This window comes from Fusarium keratoplasticum, chromosome 6, assembly GCF_025433545.1.
Source record: "Fusarium keratoplasticum isolate Fu6.1 chromosome 6, whole genome shotgun sequence".
NCBI classification, from domain to species: Eukaryota; Fungi; Ascomycota; class Sordariomycetes; order Hypocreales; family Nectriaceae; genus Fusarium; species Fusarium keratoplasticum.
The window spans coordinates 1,673,194-1,691,068 of record NC_070534.1 but is presented as its reverse complement, the minus strand read 5'-3'; the positions used below and the strand labels follow the sequence as shown (position 1 = coordinate 1,691,068).

The 17,875-nt window shown below is 53.2% G+C and overlaps 7 protein-coding genes across 7 annotated transcripts; 4 read left to right on the top strand and 3 right to left on the bottom strand.

Annotated features, from left to right (window-relative positions):
- Positions 1–20: 20 nt before the first annotated feature.
- NCS57_00848700 (MFS domain-containing protein) lies at positions 21–1,872 on the bottom strand (the record flags this gene model as incomplete). Its single annotated transcript, XM_053058300.1, has 4 exons — positions 21–328; positions 381–1,412; positions 1,465–1,576; positions 1,630–1,872. The coding sequence occupies 4 exons, from the start codon at positions 1,870–1,872 to the stop codon at positions 21–23; spliced, it is 1,695 nt and encodes a 564-aa protein (XP_052912131.1).
- Positions 1,873–4,456: 2,584 nt separating this feature from the next.
- Positions 4,457–6,232, top strand: NCS57_00848600 (Aldedh domain-containing protein; the record flags this gene model as incomplete). The annotated part of the gene is made up of 3 exons (XM_053058299.1): positions 4,457–4,743; positions 4,800–4,999; positions 5,058–6,232. 3 exons carry the CDS (start codon positions 4,457–4,459, stop codon positions 6,230–6,232), a joined length of 1,662 nt encoding a protein of 553 aa, XP_052912130.1.
- A 1,691-nt stretch (positions 6,233–7,923) lies between these two features.
- NCS57_00848500 (uncharacterized protein) lies at positions 7,924–8,645 on the top strand (the record flags this gene model as incomplete). The annotated part of the gene is made up of 3 exons (XM_053058298.1): positions 7,924–8,062; positions 8,119–8,196; positions 8,254–8,645. 3 exons carry the CDS (start codon positions 7,924–7,926, stop codon positions 8,643–8,645), a joined length of 609 nt encoding a protein of 202 aa, XP_052912129.1.
- An 883-nt stretch (positions 8,646–9,528) lies between these two features.
- On the top strand, positions 9,529–10,432 carry NCS57_00848400 (uncharacterized protein; the record flags this gene model as incomplete). Its single annotated transcript, XM_053058297.1, has 3 exons — positions 9,529–10,242; positions 10,302–10,357; positions 10,420–10,432. The coding sequence occupies 3 exons, from the start codon at positions 9,529–9,531 to the stop codon at positions 10,430–10,432; spliced, it is 783 nt and encodes a 260-aa protein (XP_052912128.1).
- A 166-nt stretch (positions 10,433–10,598) lies between these two features.
- NCS57_00848300 (uncharacterized protein) lies at positions 10,599–12,014 on the bottom strand (the record flags this gene model as incomplete). Its single annotated transcript, XM_053058296.1, has 3 exons — positions 10,599–11,450; positions 11,504–11,744; positions 11,794–12,014. 3 exons carry the CDS (start codon positions 12,012–12,014, stop codon positions 10,599–10,601), a joined length of 1,314 nt encoding a protein of 437 aa, XP_052912127.1.
- Positions 12,015–14,138: 2,124 nt separating this feature from the next.
- Positions 14,139–16,624, top strand: NCS57_00848200 (Zn(2)-C6 fungal-type domain-containing protein; the record flags this gene model as incomplete). Its single annotated transcript, XM_053058295.1, has 3 exons — positions 14,139–14,589; positions 14,643–15,987; positions 16,042–16,624. The coding sequence occupies 3 exons, from the start codon at positions 14,139–14,141 to the stop codon at positions 16,622–16,624; spliced, it is 2,379 nt and encodes a 792-aa protein (XP_052912126.1).
- A 217-nt stretch (positions 16,625–16,841) lies between these two features.
- NCS57_00848100 (uncharacterized protein) lies at positions 16,842–17,875 on the bottom strand (the record flags this gene model as incomplete). The annotated part of the gene is made up of 2 exons (XM_053058294.1): positions 16,842–17,603; positions 17,756–17,875. The coding sequence occupies 2 exons, from the start codon at positions 17,873–17,875 to the stop codon at positions 16,842–16,844; spliced, it is 882 nt and encodes a 293-aa protein (XP_052912125.1).

The following is a 17,875-nucleotide window of genomic DNA, read 5'->3' as shown; positions in this document are numbered from 1 at the left end:
TATGCAGCCAGACCGACAGCTTAAGCCATGCCACCCTGGATGTTCTCAGGGTTGAGCTTCTTCCACCGGGTAGCGAGAGCAATGATGGTGGTGAGGCCGGTGGCGGCAATGGCCATGGCAAAGGTGACCTTGAGGCCGTGCATGTATCCGTCAATGACGATGGGCTGCTCCTCGGCGGAGAAAGAGTCACGGATGGCAGTGGCTCCGGTAAGGATGAGAGTCTCCTTGCTGATGTGAGGAGCGTGCTCGACCACGTACGAGATCATCTGGTTGACAAAGGCGGCCTGGCCAGCTGAGACGAGGAATGCACCTCCAAGACCCTGGAAGACTGCAACTTGTCAGTAAGATGGTTATTAATGAGTCAAGAGGAGTAAACTTACACAGGAGGATACCGGTGGCAGAGGCAAGGTCCTTGGGCTTGACACTGCCCTGGACAGCAATCATGGGGATCTGGAAGGCAGCGCCCCAGCCAGCACCAGCAACAATCTGGTAACCAATCCACTTGCCAGTAGAGGTGTCGACGTTGAGGAGGTACAGGAGACCAGCACCAATGGTCGCAACGGCGGAACCACCGATCAGGAGGGGCTGGTAGTAGCCAGTGGCAGAGACCAGAGCGCCGCTCCCGATGGTAGCAAAGGTGACAGCGATGATGAAGGGTAGGTTGCGGACACCACTGCTAGTGGGGCTAGCATCGTGAACGGACTGGAAGTAGATGGGAATGTAGTAGATGGCGAGGAAGAAGGCGCCGGCAAAGACAAAGGCAAAGGCGCTCATGACGGCGACGGTGCGGTCCTTGATGAGGTGACCAGAGATCATGGATCGCTCACCCTGGTACCAGCAAGCAAAGGCCCAGGTGGCCATGATGAGGACGAAGCCGACAAGGAGACCGATGACAACGGAGGAGTCCCAGGCGTGGGCCTGGCCACCGTACTGGACAGCGAGGATGTAGGAGATGGTGGCGCCCATCATGAGGATGATGCCGATGGGGTCCATCTGTCGGATCTTCTCAAGGAGAGGAGCCTTCTCGGGGATGGCAGTGCGGGGAGTCTGGAAGAAGAGGAAGATGATACCGGCAGAGACACCTCCGATGGGAAGGTTGATGTAGAAGCACCATCGCCAAGAGACGTGATCGGTGAAAGCACCACCCAGGAGAGGACCGATGACACTGGCAACACCATATGCGGCACCGATGATACCGGTAAAGGCAGGTCGCTTCTTGGGAGGGGCAGAGAAGGCGATGATGGTGTAGGCACCGGCACCCAGACCAGCGGCGCCAACACCAGCGATGGCACGACCAGTGATCAGGGCCTCAGCGTTGGGGGCAGCACCGCAGATGACGGAGCCGAGCTCGAAGATGAGGATGGCGACGATGAAGGACGTCTTGAGAGGGAAGTACTTGTAGATTTTACCCCCTGGGTCGAGTTAGCGATAGGGCTGAGGGGCGTCAGGGGGTTCGAGACTTACAAGTTGATTGAAAGGCGCCGACAGTCATGAAGAAGGATGCGCCGTACCAGCCGACCTTGTCAAGACCCTTGAACTCTTCAGTGATCTTGGGGATAGCGGTGGCAACGATAGTCTGGCGATAAAGTCAGCATGTTGGGTAGTCAAGGGGTAATGTCGGCAACTCACCAAATCGAGAGAGAAGAGGAAGACACTGAGCACTAGGGCGAGGACGATGAAGAACATCTTGATACCCGATGGGTACTCATCTTCACTGAGCTCATCCCCACCGTCGACAGTGCCATCGGTGATGTCCTCAAGCTCCTCACCCTCCTTCTTCTCCTGAAGGTCTTCTCCTCGGAGGGTCGAGGTGGTGGATTCGGGGCGGTCCGGCACATCAGGGACCTCGAGTTTAGTCGGTTCGGCACTCATTGTGATTGTAGTTGCTGTAAAAGGCCAGGCTATGGATTTTTGGATTGAATTTAAGCTTATCTCAAGCCAGAGGTGGATGCCCGGGTGAGTCTTGTCGGTTGAAGCTGTTGATCTGAGATCTGGACCATCACCATCAACAGCGAGACATCACCATCTTTATATCGAATGACCGTCATAGCGCCCGATACTGCCAAATTCGCAATCTGACTGTGCTCAGGAGTTAAGATGCAACCGTATTCCAAAATCCGCTGCCTTAGACCCGACAACAATAACGAGTGGTAGCATGGGCATAACGTCTTGTCCAGCCAGTCAAGGGTTGGCGGAGTAGCGGACTCCACTTGATGTCCGCCGCAGCAGCGTTATCACCTTCTGGCACTCGTGTACTCGTCCCAAGAGGGACACATCTCGTAAGCATATTCCGCACAAGTTCGGTAAGCGCTGACGCTAAGTGAATAACCTCCAAACTCGTGCGGATATTGGACGATCCAAGGCATGTATTGGGCCGAGACGGAAGGCTTTGTGGCTTGCCTTTTGGCGTTGGTTCATGAGCTTTGGTCCGTCGACTCGGACGAAACAAACGGTGGTGGTGTCAGAACCCTGTTGCTTAATCGCAGAAACTTTCCTCGACAAGCGTATTCCAGAACGGCATGGCTCATGATGACGCGTGTGGCATCATCTCTGCCACGTGTTGGGCTGTTTTTTCTCATCTTTGGCGAGCGAGATGATCTAACATCCCTTGCCATGAAAAAAAGATCTACCGTATCCAGTTGGATGGCACGGTGGGTACACACTGCAGTCAGATTAGGGAGCCTCAAAGGAAGCGACCCCCCCAGGATAACGCTTGGCATAACTGTAAAAAAGCTTCACCGTCCGCCGCGGATACATTATCTCGGCAGATGAAGAGGATTGAGTGGAGAGACGACAACAACCATGCCGTGACTCATTTGTGGGAACATCGATACGAATGCTTAATCCGACGCAGACTTGTTCAACACCATGGTTGACTGGAGTTAGCCTGGAGATTGGAGATAGCCAAGGTGAGGTGCAGATCTGGATGGCTGTGTGGTGTAAGATCCGGCGACCATCGGTAGCTCCGGACTTAAGAGCCAGGATGCATCCCTCGACAAGGCCTTTTGTTTTACGTCCTCCTCACAAAGATGTCCGTCCACCTTGTATCTCATCTCACGCGTCAGCAGAATGCTGGCGCATGGTGCTGTAATAGCCCTATGAAAGGCTCTAGAAGGCGAGCATGGGTCGAGCCCTTGCAAGGAGGAAATCTTGGGTCGGGTTATGGCTGCAGATCCCGAACAGCCCTGACCAACCCACCCGGTGCTCCCCGGTGTGTCCCAAGCTTGTTTTGACTCTGTTGCAATAGGGATCATTCTTCACGGACGGATTTCGTGCGAAAGGCAGGTGGGCAGTGGTGCCAGATGGGCTGCGGATTAATGCGGAGTTTTGTAAGCACCCGACACCGACGCTGCGGAGCGTTATGTTGAGACAGTTTGGCGCTGCCATGCTGACGAATTTCGAACGTCCGCCAGAGTGATTGTTCCGAAGGCCGACACTAGAAATTTTCTGCTTCAAATGGTTGGCTGAAACTTGTTTTGGGCTGGCGCCAGATCTCTCCAGTTTGGAATCTGGGTGTGAGATGATGTGAATCCTTGTTCATCGGCTGTCAGATGCTGGGAAGGGCATCACGTGCACCTTCTCGTGACTTTTGGTGGCTTTCGATCACATGCATGAGCACGTGAAATCTCAAGCCACCACCTGGAACAGCCACAGCTCCTCCAGCCACACCGGTTTGCGGGGGTTTGGGCAGGGCTTGGCGTCTAAGCTCAAGATGGTGAGTTATGCGGTCCGGCAACGGAGCCGGTCGCATGGCCCGGCGGCAGAAGACGTCTTTACGTCACGGAGCTGGTAAACTGGGGTAGTCGGCTTGACGTGGAGGTCGTGAACGTGGGAGTTGTCATGGATCTCGAATTCGGAATTGACATAAAGATGAGCTGCTTTACCTCGATATGGCAAAGAACAAGGCCCTGTGTTCATCTCCAGGTTTCACGGCTGTTGGCCGAGGTAGGCAAGCGGGATGTCGGTATCGGCGGTTATCGATAAGAGCTTGACGAACAACGCCTTCTCCCAAAACGACAAGAAAATCGACAATTCTCTGCGTGGCTTTCATGTCTGCAATTGAACTTCCTCATAGGCTCAAGCTGGCTCTGGGGAACCCTGGACCTGGACCTGGATGACCAGGTCAAAAGGCGTAAAGATAACCGCAGGGCGGGAAGCAATTGCCGACCTGTCTCGCCCGCCGCCGGCCATGGCCACCTTACCGAAAAGAGGCAATAAATGGTAATTTCGCGACGGGCAACCACCCACGCCAGAACACCATTTGTCTAACAGACACGGCTTGACGGCTCCCACTGTTACGCCTCCCTGTCAATCCCTCCACTCGGGAGCCTTGTACTTGCAGTTTGGGGGACGCCCCCTTGTGGAGATTTGTGGAGGAGGCGGCGATAAGTGAGATTGGGAGCCATCTGCTTCACAAGCTACCCCTCCTCCAACTCGGTCTGTCAACAGCTATAAGATGGGCGCTCCCCTTGGCTCTGGGCTCGTGAGGGTCTCTCGTTCTCGTATCTTTTGCTCCGTGTACCATAAACCCGTGCGACCGTTGATGCTCCTTCGGTGCCGTCCTTCATTACCCCCTCTGAGCAGATTCACCACGACACATCACAGCTTCAGCACAATGGCCGACTTGTTTGTCAACCTCGAGGCGCCCAACGGCGTCAAGTACAGGCAGCCTACTGGACTCTTCATCAACAACGAGTTTGTGCCTGGCTCATCAAGCCGAAAGATCACCTCAATTGACCCTGCGTGAGTACCTTGGATCCCAATGTCTTGGAGCTGCGCTGATAGGCAATTGCTTGCAGTACCGAGAAGGAGATTGCCACAGTCCACGCCGCCAGCGCCGACGATGTCGACAAGGCTGTCAAAGCCGCCTACGCCGCCTTCCGCGCTCCTTCATGGAAGAAGCTGCCTCCTCCCGAGCGAGGTGTCCTGATGAACAAGCTCGCCGATTACATTGAGCAGCACAAGGAGATCTTTGCTACTTCAGATGCCTGGGACAACGGTATGTTTCAAGGATGGGATTCAAGTACATATGCAGTGTACTAACATGTTGCGTGCAGGAAAGACATACGCCGATGCCCTCGGTGGTGACCTCGCTGAGGTTGTCAACACCATCCGGTACTATGCCGGCTGGGCCGATAAGATCCACGGCCAGACCATCACCACGAACCCTCTGAAGCTGGCTTACACTCTCCGCCAGCCTCTCGGTGTCGTCGCCCAGATTATTCCCTGGAACTACCCTCTCGCTATGGCCGCCTGGAAGATCGGCCCCGCTCTCGCTTGCGGAAACACCATCGTCATGAAGGCTGCTGAGCAGACCCCTCTGAGCATTCTGCTTCTCGCCGAGGCCTTCAAGGCTGTTGGCTTCCCTCCCGGTGTTTTCAACGCCATCAACGGCTACGGTGCCGAGGCCGGCCCCCCTCTGGTTGAGCACAAGCTGGTTGACAAGGTTGCCTTTACTGGCTCCACCGCTACCGGCACCCAGATCATGAAGATGGCCTCCAAGACCCTCAAGAACATCACCCTCGAGACCGGAGGAAAGTCTCCTCTCCTGGTCTTTGCCGACAGCGATATTGAGGAGGCTGTCAAGTGGTCGCATATGGGTATCATGTCTAACCAGGGCCAAATCTGCACCGCCACATCTCGCATTCTAGTCGAGGATAAGATCTACGACCAGTTCATCAAGCGCTTCCTCGAGACGACAAAGACGGTCAGCAAGGTCGGTGACCAGTGGGACTCTGACACGTACCAGGGCCCCCAGGTCTCGAAGCAGCAGTACGAGCGTATCCTCGATTATATTCAGATCGGAAAGTCCGAGGGCGCCCAGATCCTTTCTGGCGGAAAGGCTGTCGACGCTACCAAGAAGGGTTTCTTCATCGAGCCCACCGTTTTCGGTGAGGTCAAGGACACCATGCGCATCTTCCGCGAGGAGATTTTCGGTCCCGTGGTCGCCATCGCCCGCTTTAGCTCCGAGGAGGAGGCCCTGAGCCTGGCCAACGACTCTGCTTACGGTCTGGGCGCCGCCGTCTTCACCAAGGACGTCGAGCGGGCGCACCGAGTTGCCGCCGAGATCGAGGCCGGTATGGTGTGGATCAACAGCAGCCAGGACAGCGAGCCCTACATCCCCTTTGGCGGCGTCAAGCAGAGCGGAATCGGACGCGAGCTCGGCGAGGCGGGTCTCGAGGCTTACAGCAACACCAAGGCTGTGCACGTCAACCTGGGAGCTCGTCTGTAAGCTGTGCATGACTTAGGCTGTTGATGACACCCGGTACAAGGAATAGGCGCTCGGCGTAAATAGTAGATCATTTTGAATACCAAAATTGTTAAATCGTGTAATTGGAACTGCCCTGTCGTATCTGTCTCGCTGGTGCTACGCGTGTCATGACAAGTGACTTGTCATGAGATCCGCAGAGGCAAGTCTTGGCATCTTAACCAGATAAGCTGAGCGATTAAGGTTAAAACGCCCATGTTATGTCATTGATAAGCAATAGAATCCTAGCGGCTTTGTATCAAGGACATGGTTACATAGTGTCATGCACGCAGGATGTTATGTCACTACCCCAATATGGGCTCATGACGTCCCCAGGTCGTCTTGATGCTTACAACCATGATCAGCCTCATTGGGCACTCTCGACTGACAGAATTTACGACGAGGACATGGCTTGCTTCGATGGGTTTGGGCACCTGTTGCATGTTTCCAGGCAACTTTTGACAGCAAGTCCAACACCTCATCACAACCAACATCCAACTCTACTCTTTGCTGTCGGATATAATTATTCCTAGTAATTTAAGCTATTTCTGGTACTAAAGCGTGTACCTTGATGACCTCGTCGGACGGGGGCTTATGATGACCTCAAGGTTCAAGTGCTATGATGTTGTCCAGCCAGCTATATGTGGTTGAACTCAGTCAAGTGAGGGGAATAATGGCTCAGAGCCAGGGGAAACGGAGCTTCGCCATTGTCTTGGAACGCTTAGACTGGATACATCTAAGAAGTATGAGATTTACATCCAGCTGAGGGGGAACGGCTGGACTAAGGAATGAGGGCTGGGCCGTTTCAACCCCAACGTCTTCATACCATTGCGTTTGGGTAGTGGTATGTCCCTGGATTCATTTGCATAGTTTGAGACTAGAGCGATACTAGAGCCAAGAGATGGTCTCACATGACTGGGGAAGGCTCATGGCGCTGGTCGATGCTCCCGGGTGGTGGCTCCGCGCAAGACACAGCTCTTGTTGATCCTACCAAGCCTTACCAGTATTCTGCAATATCATGCCACGTTTAGGTTGTGGGGTTAGATATGTGCGATGTTTATTTACCAAGATCGAGGTACTTACTTCTGGTTTTACTTCATAATAAATCTGGAATACTAATCGTTGCATATGCTGACTGTTGAATCACATTCCATGGAAAATCATATTTGAACTTTATCATGCTGGCTAGTGATGTAACTTGTAGAGTATGCCAACGCAACGAATCATTTCCAAAATTGGCCACCTACATAGAAGTGGCTAGCAAAATTCGTTCTTTCAGATAGGCTGAGCAAACAAAGGGCAATGTGGTGTTGAGAGGCTAGCCCCCTCCCCTCCCCAATAGCATCGCTGGCTTGAGCAGTAAAGGCATGATGGCTGGAATCTAAACAACATGGCTGCCATGGCCGCCCTGTCTTTGTGTGCGAATTTCATTTAAATGAAACTTTCAGGATCGCCCAGCAACTGGAGGCCTGGGCTTCGAAACATGCAAGCCATGCCCGAAGAGCCATTCCATCAGTTAGGTACTCGTGAGGATGTTCCAGGGCCATATAATACAACCTCCATCGTCTTTCTATGCACGATCTTGCCCTCATTAACGACGGCAGAAAAGCACAATCTAGTAGCCAACCCAAGTACACCCTATATTTATCCCCATATCCTCTAATCCATCATTCAAAATGGGCATCAAAACACTCAACATTCGGGTAAACTCTGCCATGATCCGGCAGCTCAACCAGCAGGGTTACAAGCTCTGCTTTGCCACTGGTGTCCAATCCGGCGGAAGAGTCAACTACAACGTGATCGCCTCGACTAATAGTATGGACCCCTATGCTCAATTACATCATTAGTATTCTCTGACTATGGGTTACTAGGTGTTGCTTCGAATATCACGATTCAGTGGGATGACTCGTATGCTATCGCTGGCAGTACAAACTCTTTTCAACCAGGAGGTGAATATCAGCCCCTGACTTATCCATAATTTGCAGCGAGCTTACTGGAGTCTTCAGCCACGCTGATTGCCGCCACAAGCCAGGCAGACATCAATTTAGGCCAGAGTTACACCCTGCCCCAGGACTTCACCGACGGAACCGTCAACGATGACTCCTCAGCCCCCAAGGATGGCATCCGTTTTGTCAATGAGACCCGCGGGGCCGCTGCCATCCTCTACAAGAAGATCAACGGCCAGCACGCCCCGATCTACATCAGTGCCATGGCCCCTCTCCCCCAAGGCACCGAGGACATCACCCCGCTTAGTAGGGTGGCCGTGTGGTTTCAGAGCGAAGCCGAGACCTCTATGATGATCTCCAACCTCCCTCGAGGTTCTAGGGAGATGGAAATGAGCTTCATGACGGAGGTGACCCTGGAATACACCGGTTCGGGAAGTTGGGTCCAGGTTTAAGAAGCTTGTGCTCGACCGAGGATTGAGGTTGGCTTCTCGAGGTCAAGAGAATGGGTTTACAGAGCACAAGGGTGAAAACTACTGGCCGGCTGAAGATAGGCGGAACCATTAGAATAACTACCTCAAAACGGCTCACCCAAGGGCAGTAGAACATCTCTCAGGAGTGTCTTGTTGCCATTGGTGCCTTTTGACTTGAACTCTGTTGCCTGTACTGTCCTCACTTCGTAACTTTCGCCGTGTGAGTCCCACAACCTAGGGCAACGAAGATGTCGTCAATATGCATTATCCTGTGTGAGCGCTTCGTCAGGCTGTCTGTTGATTGTTTCTGAACTATCCATAATGGAGCGGATATGAACTTCTCTGTGATTGGACCAGGGAATGTTCATCCAGAGTGAGTGATCTAATAAATGTATCACCACTCCACCAAAGTGGCTGGCGGCGGGTGAGGTGATCAGAGCTTTCAGCTACAGTGGCTGAGTCGCAGCTCCTAGCTCGCCAGCCAATACGCTGGCCATGGCACAGTAAGCTCGTAATACGCTGGTGGCTTGGGTCTCAATACGCCCCATGTCTGCATGTAATTTGGGCAGTTTCCATGTCGTGAATGAGCTCTCAAAAGAATGCCTTACCTTTATTGGCGCAATTATTGATTTGAAAGTAGGTATGACAGATAACCGACCAATGATGGTTAGAATATCCAAGCGAGCGGGGGTCTTGCAGAGAGCATATATTGTCTTGTGTGGGAATCATAATCCTGCGACGTCATGGTTAGTTGAGTGACTGTAGTACAACACAGCAAAGCTCACGCGACATTTTTCTCTTGGCGATTTCCCCATTGATCCGGTTGTTTACTCCTTTTTATCCATACTCTCTGGAATAATTCACAATGGAAGATCTACCGCCAGACTACCAGGATCAGGATCTCCCCTCCTACGAAACCATCATCAATACCGCGAGTACCGTAGTAGCTCCCCCCACCAACAGCGCCCTCGGCCCCGCTACGCTCTACATCTCGGGCCGCTTCATCTACTCGACCGATCCCCAAGCGCCGCCGCTGTACGAGTTCTCCCACTCCATCGGCTATTTGCACGAAAACGACCGCAGCGTAAAGGTCGAGCGGGTTGATCAAGTTGTCAAGACATCAGCCGGGACATCACACGTCGTTCTACGGAATAGACACCTCTTCGATCTAAAACATCCGACCGCTGCCGAGTTTCCCAACTTTGCGTACCACGCCGAGGCCGCGACGCGTCGTGTGCTGTGCTCGTTTGGAGCCTCTACCTTTCGATCTGGCGGGATATTAAGACATGGGAAGGGATATCGCTTTGAGCGTGCAGTGAAGGGTGCCGATCGAAAGCTTGAAGCCCAAGATGGGCTGTTCGAAGTGAACCCTTCGCGGGACAAGGCAGTTGGATATGAGTGGAGGGACGCGCAGGGGGAGCTGATAGCTCGTGAGGTCAAGGATGAGATGGCAAGCATGAGCCTTGTCATCACGGCTGAGATGAGCGCCGATATGCGCGATGCTCTCGTAGCGGCGTGGATCATCAGGGTATGGTGGGAGCTGTCAAATGGGGATCACTCGGCGATGCGTCTGATGATGGTGAGTTTCAAGACTGTCAACGCCGTTGGCTATGCTCCGTGATGACTGATGGGATACAGGTCAGCGCAGCACGGGGTCGAAGGATCGTGAGCGGATCAACTCTGAACTCAGCAAGGTGAGTGTAGCGAATGATGATTGATCTTTGCATATGTTGCCTTTGCTAACGACTGGCAATAGTTTTGTGATCTGAGAAACAAATGATACGCCGCTGGCTGGCGTAGTACTTGAGCCCGCACCGTACCCGAGCGAGAAGACCAGGGTGTTTCGCAAAGGATTTGAGTAATGACAGAAGTGACATGGACGATTTAATATGATTTGATTTAGTAAGCGAGGGATAGCCTGGAGTGATGATAGGTTCAATATATGTCCCATAGGCTGATTTTGCCGTCTTTGGCACCAGCTGCAATCCAATGCGTTTTTCTTGCCGTGGCTATTCGTTGGTCCTTGACACTGAGACCGGTTCGAATGAGAGAACCCGTTCTTCTACTCACGATGCTTTGGCTTTGGCTTTCAGACTCGCTTGCTTCTTGAACCTTCTCTTTTGCTTCCTCCGAAATGGTGACATCAGCAAAAGCAACGGCATAGCATCCAACTTGATGCCATTTCAACACAGCCAACTCCTTCATCGTCTTGGCAGAGTACACCCGAACCTTGGAGTCCCAGCCTGCCGTGGCGAATATCTTTCCGTCGGAGCGTATGGAGAGGCTCTGCTGGCCGGAATGTTTGGTGTTGATGGTTTTGAGGGGATCTTTCCAGGGAACACCTTTTCGAGGCGGTGTTGGTTTGCTCTGTGATGGTGGGCCTTTTAGGGCTGCTGATAAAAGAGACTTGGGAGCTTTTGGTTCCTCGTCTATTATCTCAACGACGCGTTCAGTGCTGTTTTGTGGTTCGGTGTTCTCAATGGGGAAAAAGAGGTCTGATGGAATGGGGTGCTTGGCGATGATGGAATCTGCGCTGGAAGTGATGAAGTAGTCTTGGTACACGCTCAAGGATAAAACAGGTTGTGAGTGAGCCTGGGAGTGATATGTCGTTGTCCATTGGCCATCAGACTCGAGACGTTGGACGGTCGTGTATCCATTCTCGAACGCGGCGATGAGGGTGAGAGCGTCGTTGTGATGGAGGAGAGCAAGACACATGGCCATGCCCGTCTTGTCCTTGGCCTTGAGGGTATGCACCCGCATTTGCGACGGTAACGTATATATGTCAATCTATTTGCATATGAGTTTGGCGTTTGAATATTGGAAAGACGATGTAGACTTACAGCGTCAGAGGCTAAAGTGTTGGGCACGGCGATGAAAATCTCAGAAGCGGCGTCAAAAGGACCGGGCGCGCTGGAAGTTGCAGCAAAAGCGCAAAAGTTGAGCGTATTGACTTCAAGAAGATGAAGCATCCAAGGCTGCGCCCTAGGCTCTGCAACGTCCTCCACAGGCAGAGCCTTGCTGAGATGCTCCTCATCCGCCTCACCGAGCTTCCATACAATAAGCTTCATGTCGCGCCCATGACTGTCACACAATCAGTAACTATCCCTCGCAATGAAAATTGACGATTTACGTGATAATCTTGTCGTCGCCCCAGCCGCGGATGCCTAGAATGGCCTTTTCGTGCGCGCGCCAGACGGCCTTGGGCCGCATGATGGTGAGGTCCCAGACGACCACGAAGCCATCCGCGTCGCCCGTCACGAGCCGCTCGTTGGATCTTATGAAGACGGCGGCGTGCACCTGCGATTTGTGACCTCGGAGGATCGATTTCGGTGACGGCGCGGAAGACGCCATTCTTTTTTTTTTAATCTGGTTGGTGAAAGTTTTTAGGAATCTGAGATGATCATGGAAGAGTTTGGCGAAGGTGAGGTTGGAAATTTAGTGGTGGGTGTTTGTGGAACACCAATGCGCTTTGGTCATTATCACGGCAAAACTCGCTCGTCGACATCTCCCACGTAATCATAGTTATGGAGTTGATTGAGTCCTAATTATAATAATTCATTATAAAGAATGTGCAGAAGCTCTGTGAAATAGAAAACCTATTCTTCCACTTCCACTTCCACTTCCACTTTCGCTTCATTCTTTGCCCGGGTAGTGGTGATGGTAATGGTTGTGGTCGATCCGGTTCAGTCTCATACAATTGTTCAAAAGTGACATAACACTTGAAGCTCTTCGCTGTCGATTCAGACATGTCGACAATCGTGATCCATGGACGAGAGACACGTGGGTTAGAGGTAATGCCCCAGGAACTTTGAACCAGAAGAGTCAACCCCAAAAATCTCCAAAGAACGCCCGAGATTGTATAAACACTTGTTTTTGATACCTCTTCTTTGCTATATATAGGTAGGTACTGCGACATGGACGGCGTATATGATACCAAACGTGGGCGAACCTTCTGGCGTAGACACTCGTAGTCCAGATGGGCACTTGCCCTAACAAATCTTCGGTCTGCTCTCGGTGTTGCACAACACCAGCTGCAAGTCATCTCAAGATGCATCAAGAGTTAGACTTCCAGGCCTCCAAGCTGAGAGACCACCAGCTCCGAGCCCAAGGACGCACGAAAGGTACCTCCCACATCGCTTCGACTCTTCAGCTCGACTTGGCAGCAGGCGTGCCACGCAACCACAGACAGCAATTTACACTTTGAGCATTTCGGCGTACCCGTGTGACTCGAAGCCGTGTAGCCCAACACATCGTCTGATGGAGGGCGAGAGAGAAAGAAAGAGAGTCAATGGGGGACCGCTGCCGCAGGACGAGACACGGTACACACGAGGGGAGGGGCCAGAGGGATATTGACAGACGAATCGATTTCAATAAGCGAAAAAGGCCGGCGGATGGAAGGAAGAGGCATGACGATATTGGTCCAAAATCCGCCCAGAGACATTTCTTCCCCTTCTCACGCCCTGTCAATCCGGCTTCCGGCAGCGACCAAGTCATGATCCTGGACGCCACATGTACGATGCATGGGGGAGAGAGAGCCCATATCCGGCACATGGGTGATATTTCGCTCCATCCCAGTTTATTACCCTTTGCCGGAAAAGGGAGGCGTATGCTTTCTTTTTTTCATGTCTCTGATATTGACTGATAGCGACGCATGGATTTGTCATGCGAATCACGGTCTCGTCGGTCCGATGCCCAGAGTTGTAAGAGCCGTCGTCCTAAAATCTCTCACTTTGGAGTCTCTCGAGGACACAGAGAATAGGCAAAGAGAGAGAGAGATTGATACACAAAAGCCATGCCCGTGTAATGGTCTCAGCATCTGTCAGCCTGCCTTTCCGAATCACAGCCGAATGCCACTCGTACTCGCACGACAGGCCTGGCCCGACCTCTAGATGGGCTCGCCGGCTGCTCATATAGATGATCCAGCGCCTCGGGTTTCGGCGGGACAGGGTGCCCCCAGAAGCACTTGCTTGATTAGACAAAGGCTCGGTTATCGTTGGGGATCCCAATTGCCGTCTTTTTTGTCCTTTGCAGCCCTTCTCCGGTTCATTCTCTTGCATCGTCCCGTTTGCCGGCCCTATTGCGCGCGCTGCCTGGACCTATCCTACCTCCGACGGTGGGGCGGAGTCAATCCCGAACCTGCGCGGCCTTGTCTCCCGACTCGGGGATTCAGGAACCGACCGGCTGTCGCCCGTGGCCCGTGGATCCTATGATTTCATCGAGTCTCGTGCTGGCCGTCTCGAGGCATTGGCTGTTTTTGAACAAGAGATCCCGAGGCTGGACGATATCATAGGTCCTGCCTCTCTTCTCTGTGTCAAGCAACTAACACCAAACACTAACACCAACCACCCCCCTGCAGCTTGGACATAATCACTCACCCTCACCTGGCCTCTTGCCCGGAGAGCCAGGCGGATAACTGTGTCTGCGCACCAAAGCCTCAATGACATCGCCGTGCTTGGTGGTAGCCTCGGTGCGGCGATGCAAAATGACGACTCTGGAAGTAGACAGACCATGCCCTTCTCTCAAGAGTGGCATGGCCAACCACCGCTCTCCTACACGACCGAAAACCCTCCCCAGTTCAGTCGTCCTCTCGAATTCCACCCCCAGAGCTTCCCGGCTTCCGACGGGACAGGCACCCGTCAGACGCCGCCGGCAGTCTCGTCGGTGGAAAACACCAGAGGGATGACGACCCCAAGGACAATTGGAACCTCAGCTTCAGCTTCAGCTTCAACACCGGCAAAGGGGAAACGCGTGCGGACCGGGTGCCTGACGTGCCGGGAGCGTCACCTCAAGTGCGATGAAGCCTCGCCGGACTGCCTCAACTGCCGCAAGCGAGGCCGTGAATGCAAACGAGGAGTACGTCTCAACTTTCTTGAAATTAACCTCCACAGGCCTGCTGCTTCTATGCCACCTCCCGAGGAGTGGGCAGGTACGCAAAGCAACTACCAGTCGACCCCGGAGAAGTTGTGCTGACCGTGTTAGTCGAGTTCCAAGACGAGTCTCGAGATATCGCCTCCGAGTACCAGGGTGGTCTCGGTCGCTATGCCCCATATGATCTGGGGCCTGATAGTGTCAGCGAAAAAGAGGACCCGAAGCCTCTAAAGACGGAGGAGGAGTATCCGGAGCCGCGTCCGACTGATAGGCCGGGCTCGCGGCGGCTCCACGATTATATGGCTCCTGACGATAGCACCCCGAGGGCTTCAGAGACATCTTTGCTGCAGCATCAGGATGACATGGCAAGGGCTGAAGCCAATGATGGCGGAGGAATGATAAGCGACGTTTCCAATATTGCAACTCCCTCTTCGTCAACACATTCCACCACAACCCCGCGGCCAGACTTTAACCAAGAGCAACTTGTGGCAGTAAGAAAACGGCCATCCCCACATCAAGCAAGTATTGAGACGGTCGATTTGGAGATGCCTCAGTTCGACAAGCCGCCGCGAATGGAGAGAGCACCCGTTGAGCAGGGCTTCCACGATAACCCCATCCAGCCATTCCCCAGCGAGATGAGCGAAACCATGGGGCGCGACATTCTAACCTCGGCTGATGAGGTCTACTACATGCAAATCTTTGTCGAAGAGGTTGGTGTATGGATGGACTCGTTCAACAAGGACAAGCACTTTAGTAGAAACATTCCGTACCACGCCCTCAAGTCGACCATGCTTCTCAACGCTCTCCTGGCTTGTGGAGCCAAGCATATCTCTCTCGTCTCACCAGAGAACCACGACAAGGCCTTGTTCTACTACAACACGGCCACGACGCAGCTTCTCCGCAGTCTGCAGAACCCCGACCGGAACACGGCCGAGTGCGCCACCACGGCCATCGTTCTCAACATGTACGAGATCATGTGTGAGAAGCCCGCCCAGAGGATGAGCCACATCGCAGGTTCACGGGCACTGGTACGAGAGTGCGGGTGGAATGCTAGGAGCACTGGTATCGGATCAGCGTGTTTCTGGTTGAACATAGGGACCGAGGTTCTCAACTGTCTGGCGGCCAACTGGCAGACGACGTGGAACCCTGACGAATGGGGTGTTGACTTTGAAGTTCCTGGTCAAGGGCCTGAGAGCGAGATTGGGAATGAACAAGCGTGGGTGCACCACATCCTCTACATCGTGGCCAAGGTTGCCAACTTTCGAGCGACAAGGGCAAAGCCTGAGGACATGGATCCGAGGGATGAACAGATCTGGCTGGGGAACCGCATGTCCCAGTGGCACGAGCTGAAGAGGCTGTGCGATGACTGGAACAACAGCTGTCCTAGGACGATGCATCCGTTCGGATATGTGAAGCAGTCCAAGTCGACGGCAAAGTCGGCATTCCCTCGTATATGGTAAGCAAACTCCTATTCGGAATGTTAGCAAAGGCCCAAGTTAACAAGAGATAGGATGATACAGCGAGAAGCAACGCTGGGTCGTCTGCTTTACCACGCTGCTCACTGCATCCTCTCACAGACACATCCCCTCGAGTCCATCACATCCTCTGAGCGGATGCGATTCTTGCAACTTCACCACGCGTACCAAGTTTGCGGCATTGTCGCCCACACCAACGACCGCAGCGTTTCCATTGTGGCTATTCGCTGCCTAGCAATTGCTGGCGCTGTCCTCACCAATCCCAGCGAACAGGCCGAGGTTTTCGACATGCTTGACAGGATCAACACGACGAGCGGTTGGCGCCTGAGTGCTGTAGAGATGGAACTCAAGAAGGTCTGGGGCTGGGAACGAATGAAACTACCCGTAACAAGCCCAAAGGCGGACTCGAGTCAGAGTCAAGGCATGCTATCAGTGCGGAGAGCATCGATGCCCCTGATGTCAGGGAGGGTGTCGACGCCGCCAGTGATGGCTGCAGTGGGAACAAAGACACCAGTGAACCCGCTGAGCTTTGCTGATTTCAAGTTGCCCAACCACCCGTACCAGAACTGGTACGAGCCACCAAACCGGACAGGTTCGTTCAACCCTCCCTCACTCTGAGGTGGGGGCTCGCAATGAACTTGTGCGAGACGCTGAAGATGTGAGGACTGAGAGTTGTGAGCTGTCGAAGAAGAAAAAAAAGGAGTGTGTCTCAAGTATATGTCGAGGTTGTTTAGACGGCGTTGGAGTTCTTGGCATGTCTATTACTCTCTTCTATGTTCCTGGGACTTGCCGGTTCAACAGAGTAGAAGAAAACTTGCTTTTCGATGCTTCATGCTTAGGATTTCGCGGAGGAGCCCCCGCCGGGCTGGAAATTCATGCTGTACCCGCCCGTCTTCTCGTCCTTGACCATCTGGAAGTTCTCTGTGCTCAGTCCAAACGGCTTCAGGATGCCGTTTCCTAGATCCTTTAGCTTTCCCCACATCTCTCCCATCTCTTTCTCCTGGGCGGCCTTGGTGCGTGGTGGTAGTTGTCGTAGTTGAGTGCGGACGATGCGGAGGTCGGCTGGTGCGAGACTCTCAGGCTTGGCGGCGAGAGCCTTGTAGTCCTCCTCGGCACCAGCCAAGTTTTGCCATCCGCCGGCCTCGGATCGAGCGCGAGCACGGCGCATGAGGGACTTGCTGCGGATGCGCTGGATGTTGGCCTTGAGAGTCTTGACGGCATCGTCAGTCGAATCAGGAGCCGGAGCGGCTCGTGTGGCGCCAGAGCTGACAATCTCCTCTTCAACATCATCATCATCCTGCTCTTTCTTCTTCTCTTCCTCCTCCTTCTTCCCATCGGGGTTCAGTAACGGGTCCTTTTGCTCGAGCTTCTCTAAAGAGCTCAGGGCATCCGAGGCGGCCTTGATGGCATCCTTCCATTGCTCAAGCTTGAGGTGACAGGCAGCGATGTTGCTGTACACGACAGCTCGTGGAAAGTATAGATACTTTGGACAAGAGTTGATTGCATCGTCGTACTTGTCTAGAGCGTTTTGATACTCTTTGGAAGCAAAGAGAGCGTTGGCTTCTTCCTTGGCAGCGGCGGATTCTTCGACCAGGGCCTGGGGATGTTAGATGACTGATACCTAGCTGGATAGAGAGAGGGGGTAGAGTTTGAAGAGTATGAGATATAAGAATAGTTTAATGATGTGGCTGGCATATGACGTGATATATCCATACAGATGATTATGCAGGGTGAATAAATCCAACATACTTGTTCCTCTTCTGGTGAGAACCTCAACTCCTCGCCATCAACTCCTTCGGCCTTGTCCTTGTCCGCCTCGACATCTGGCTTCTTTATCGCGTCATCTTTTTTGTTGTCGGTTGAGCTCAT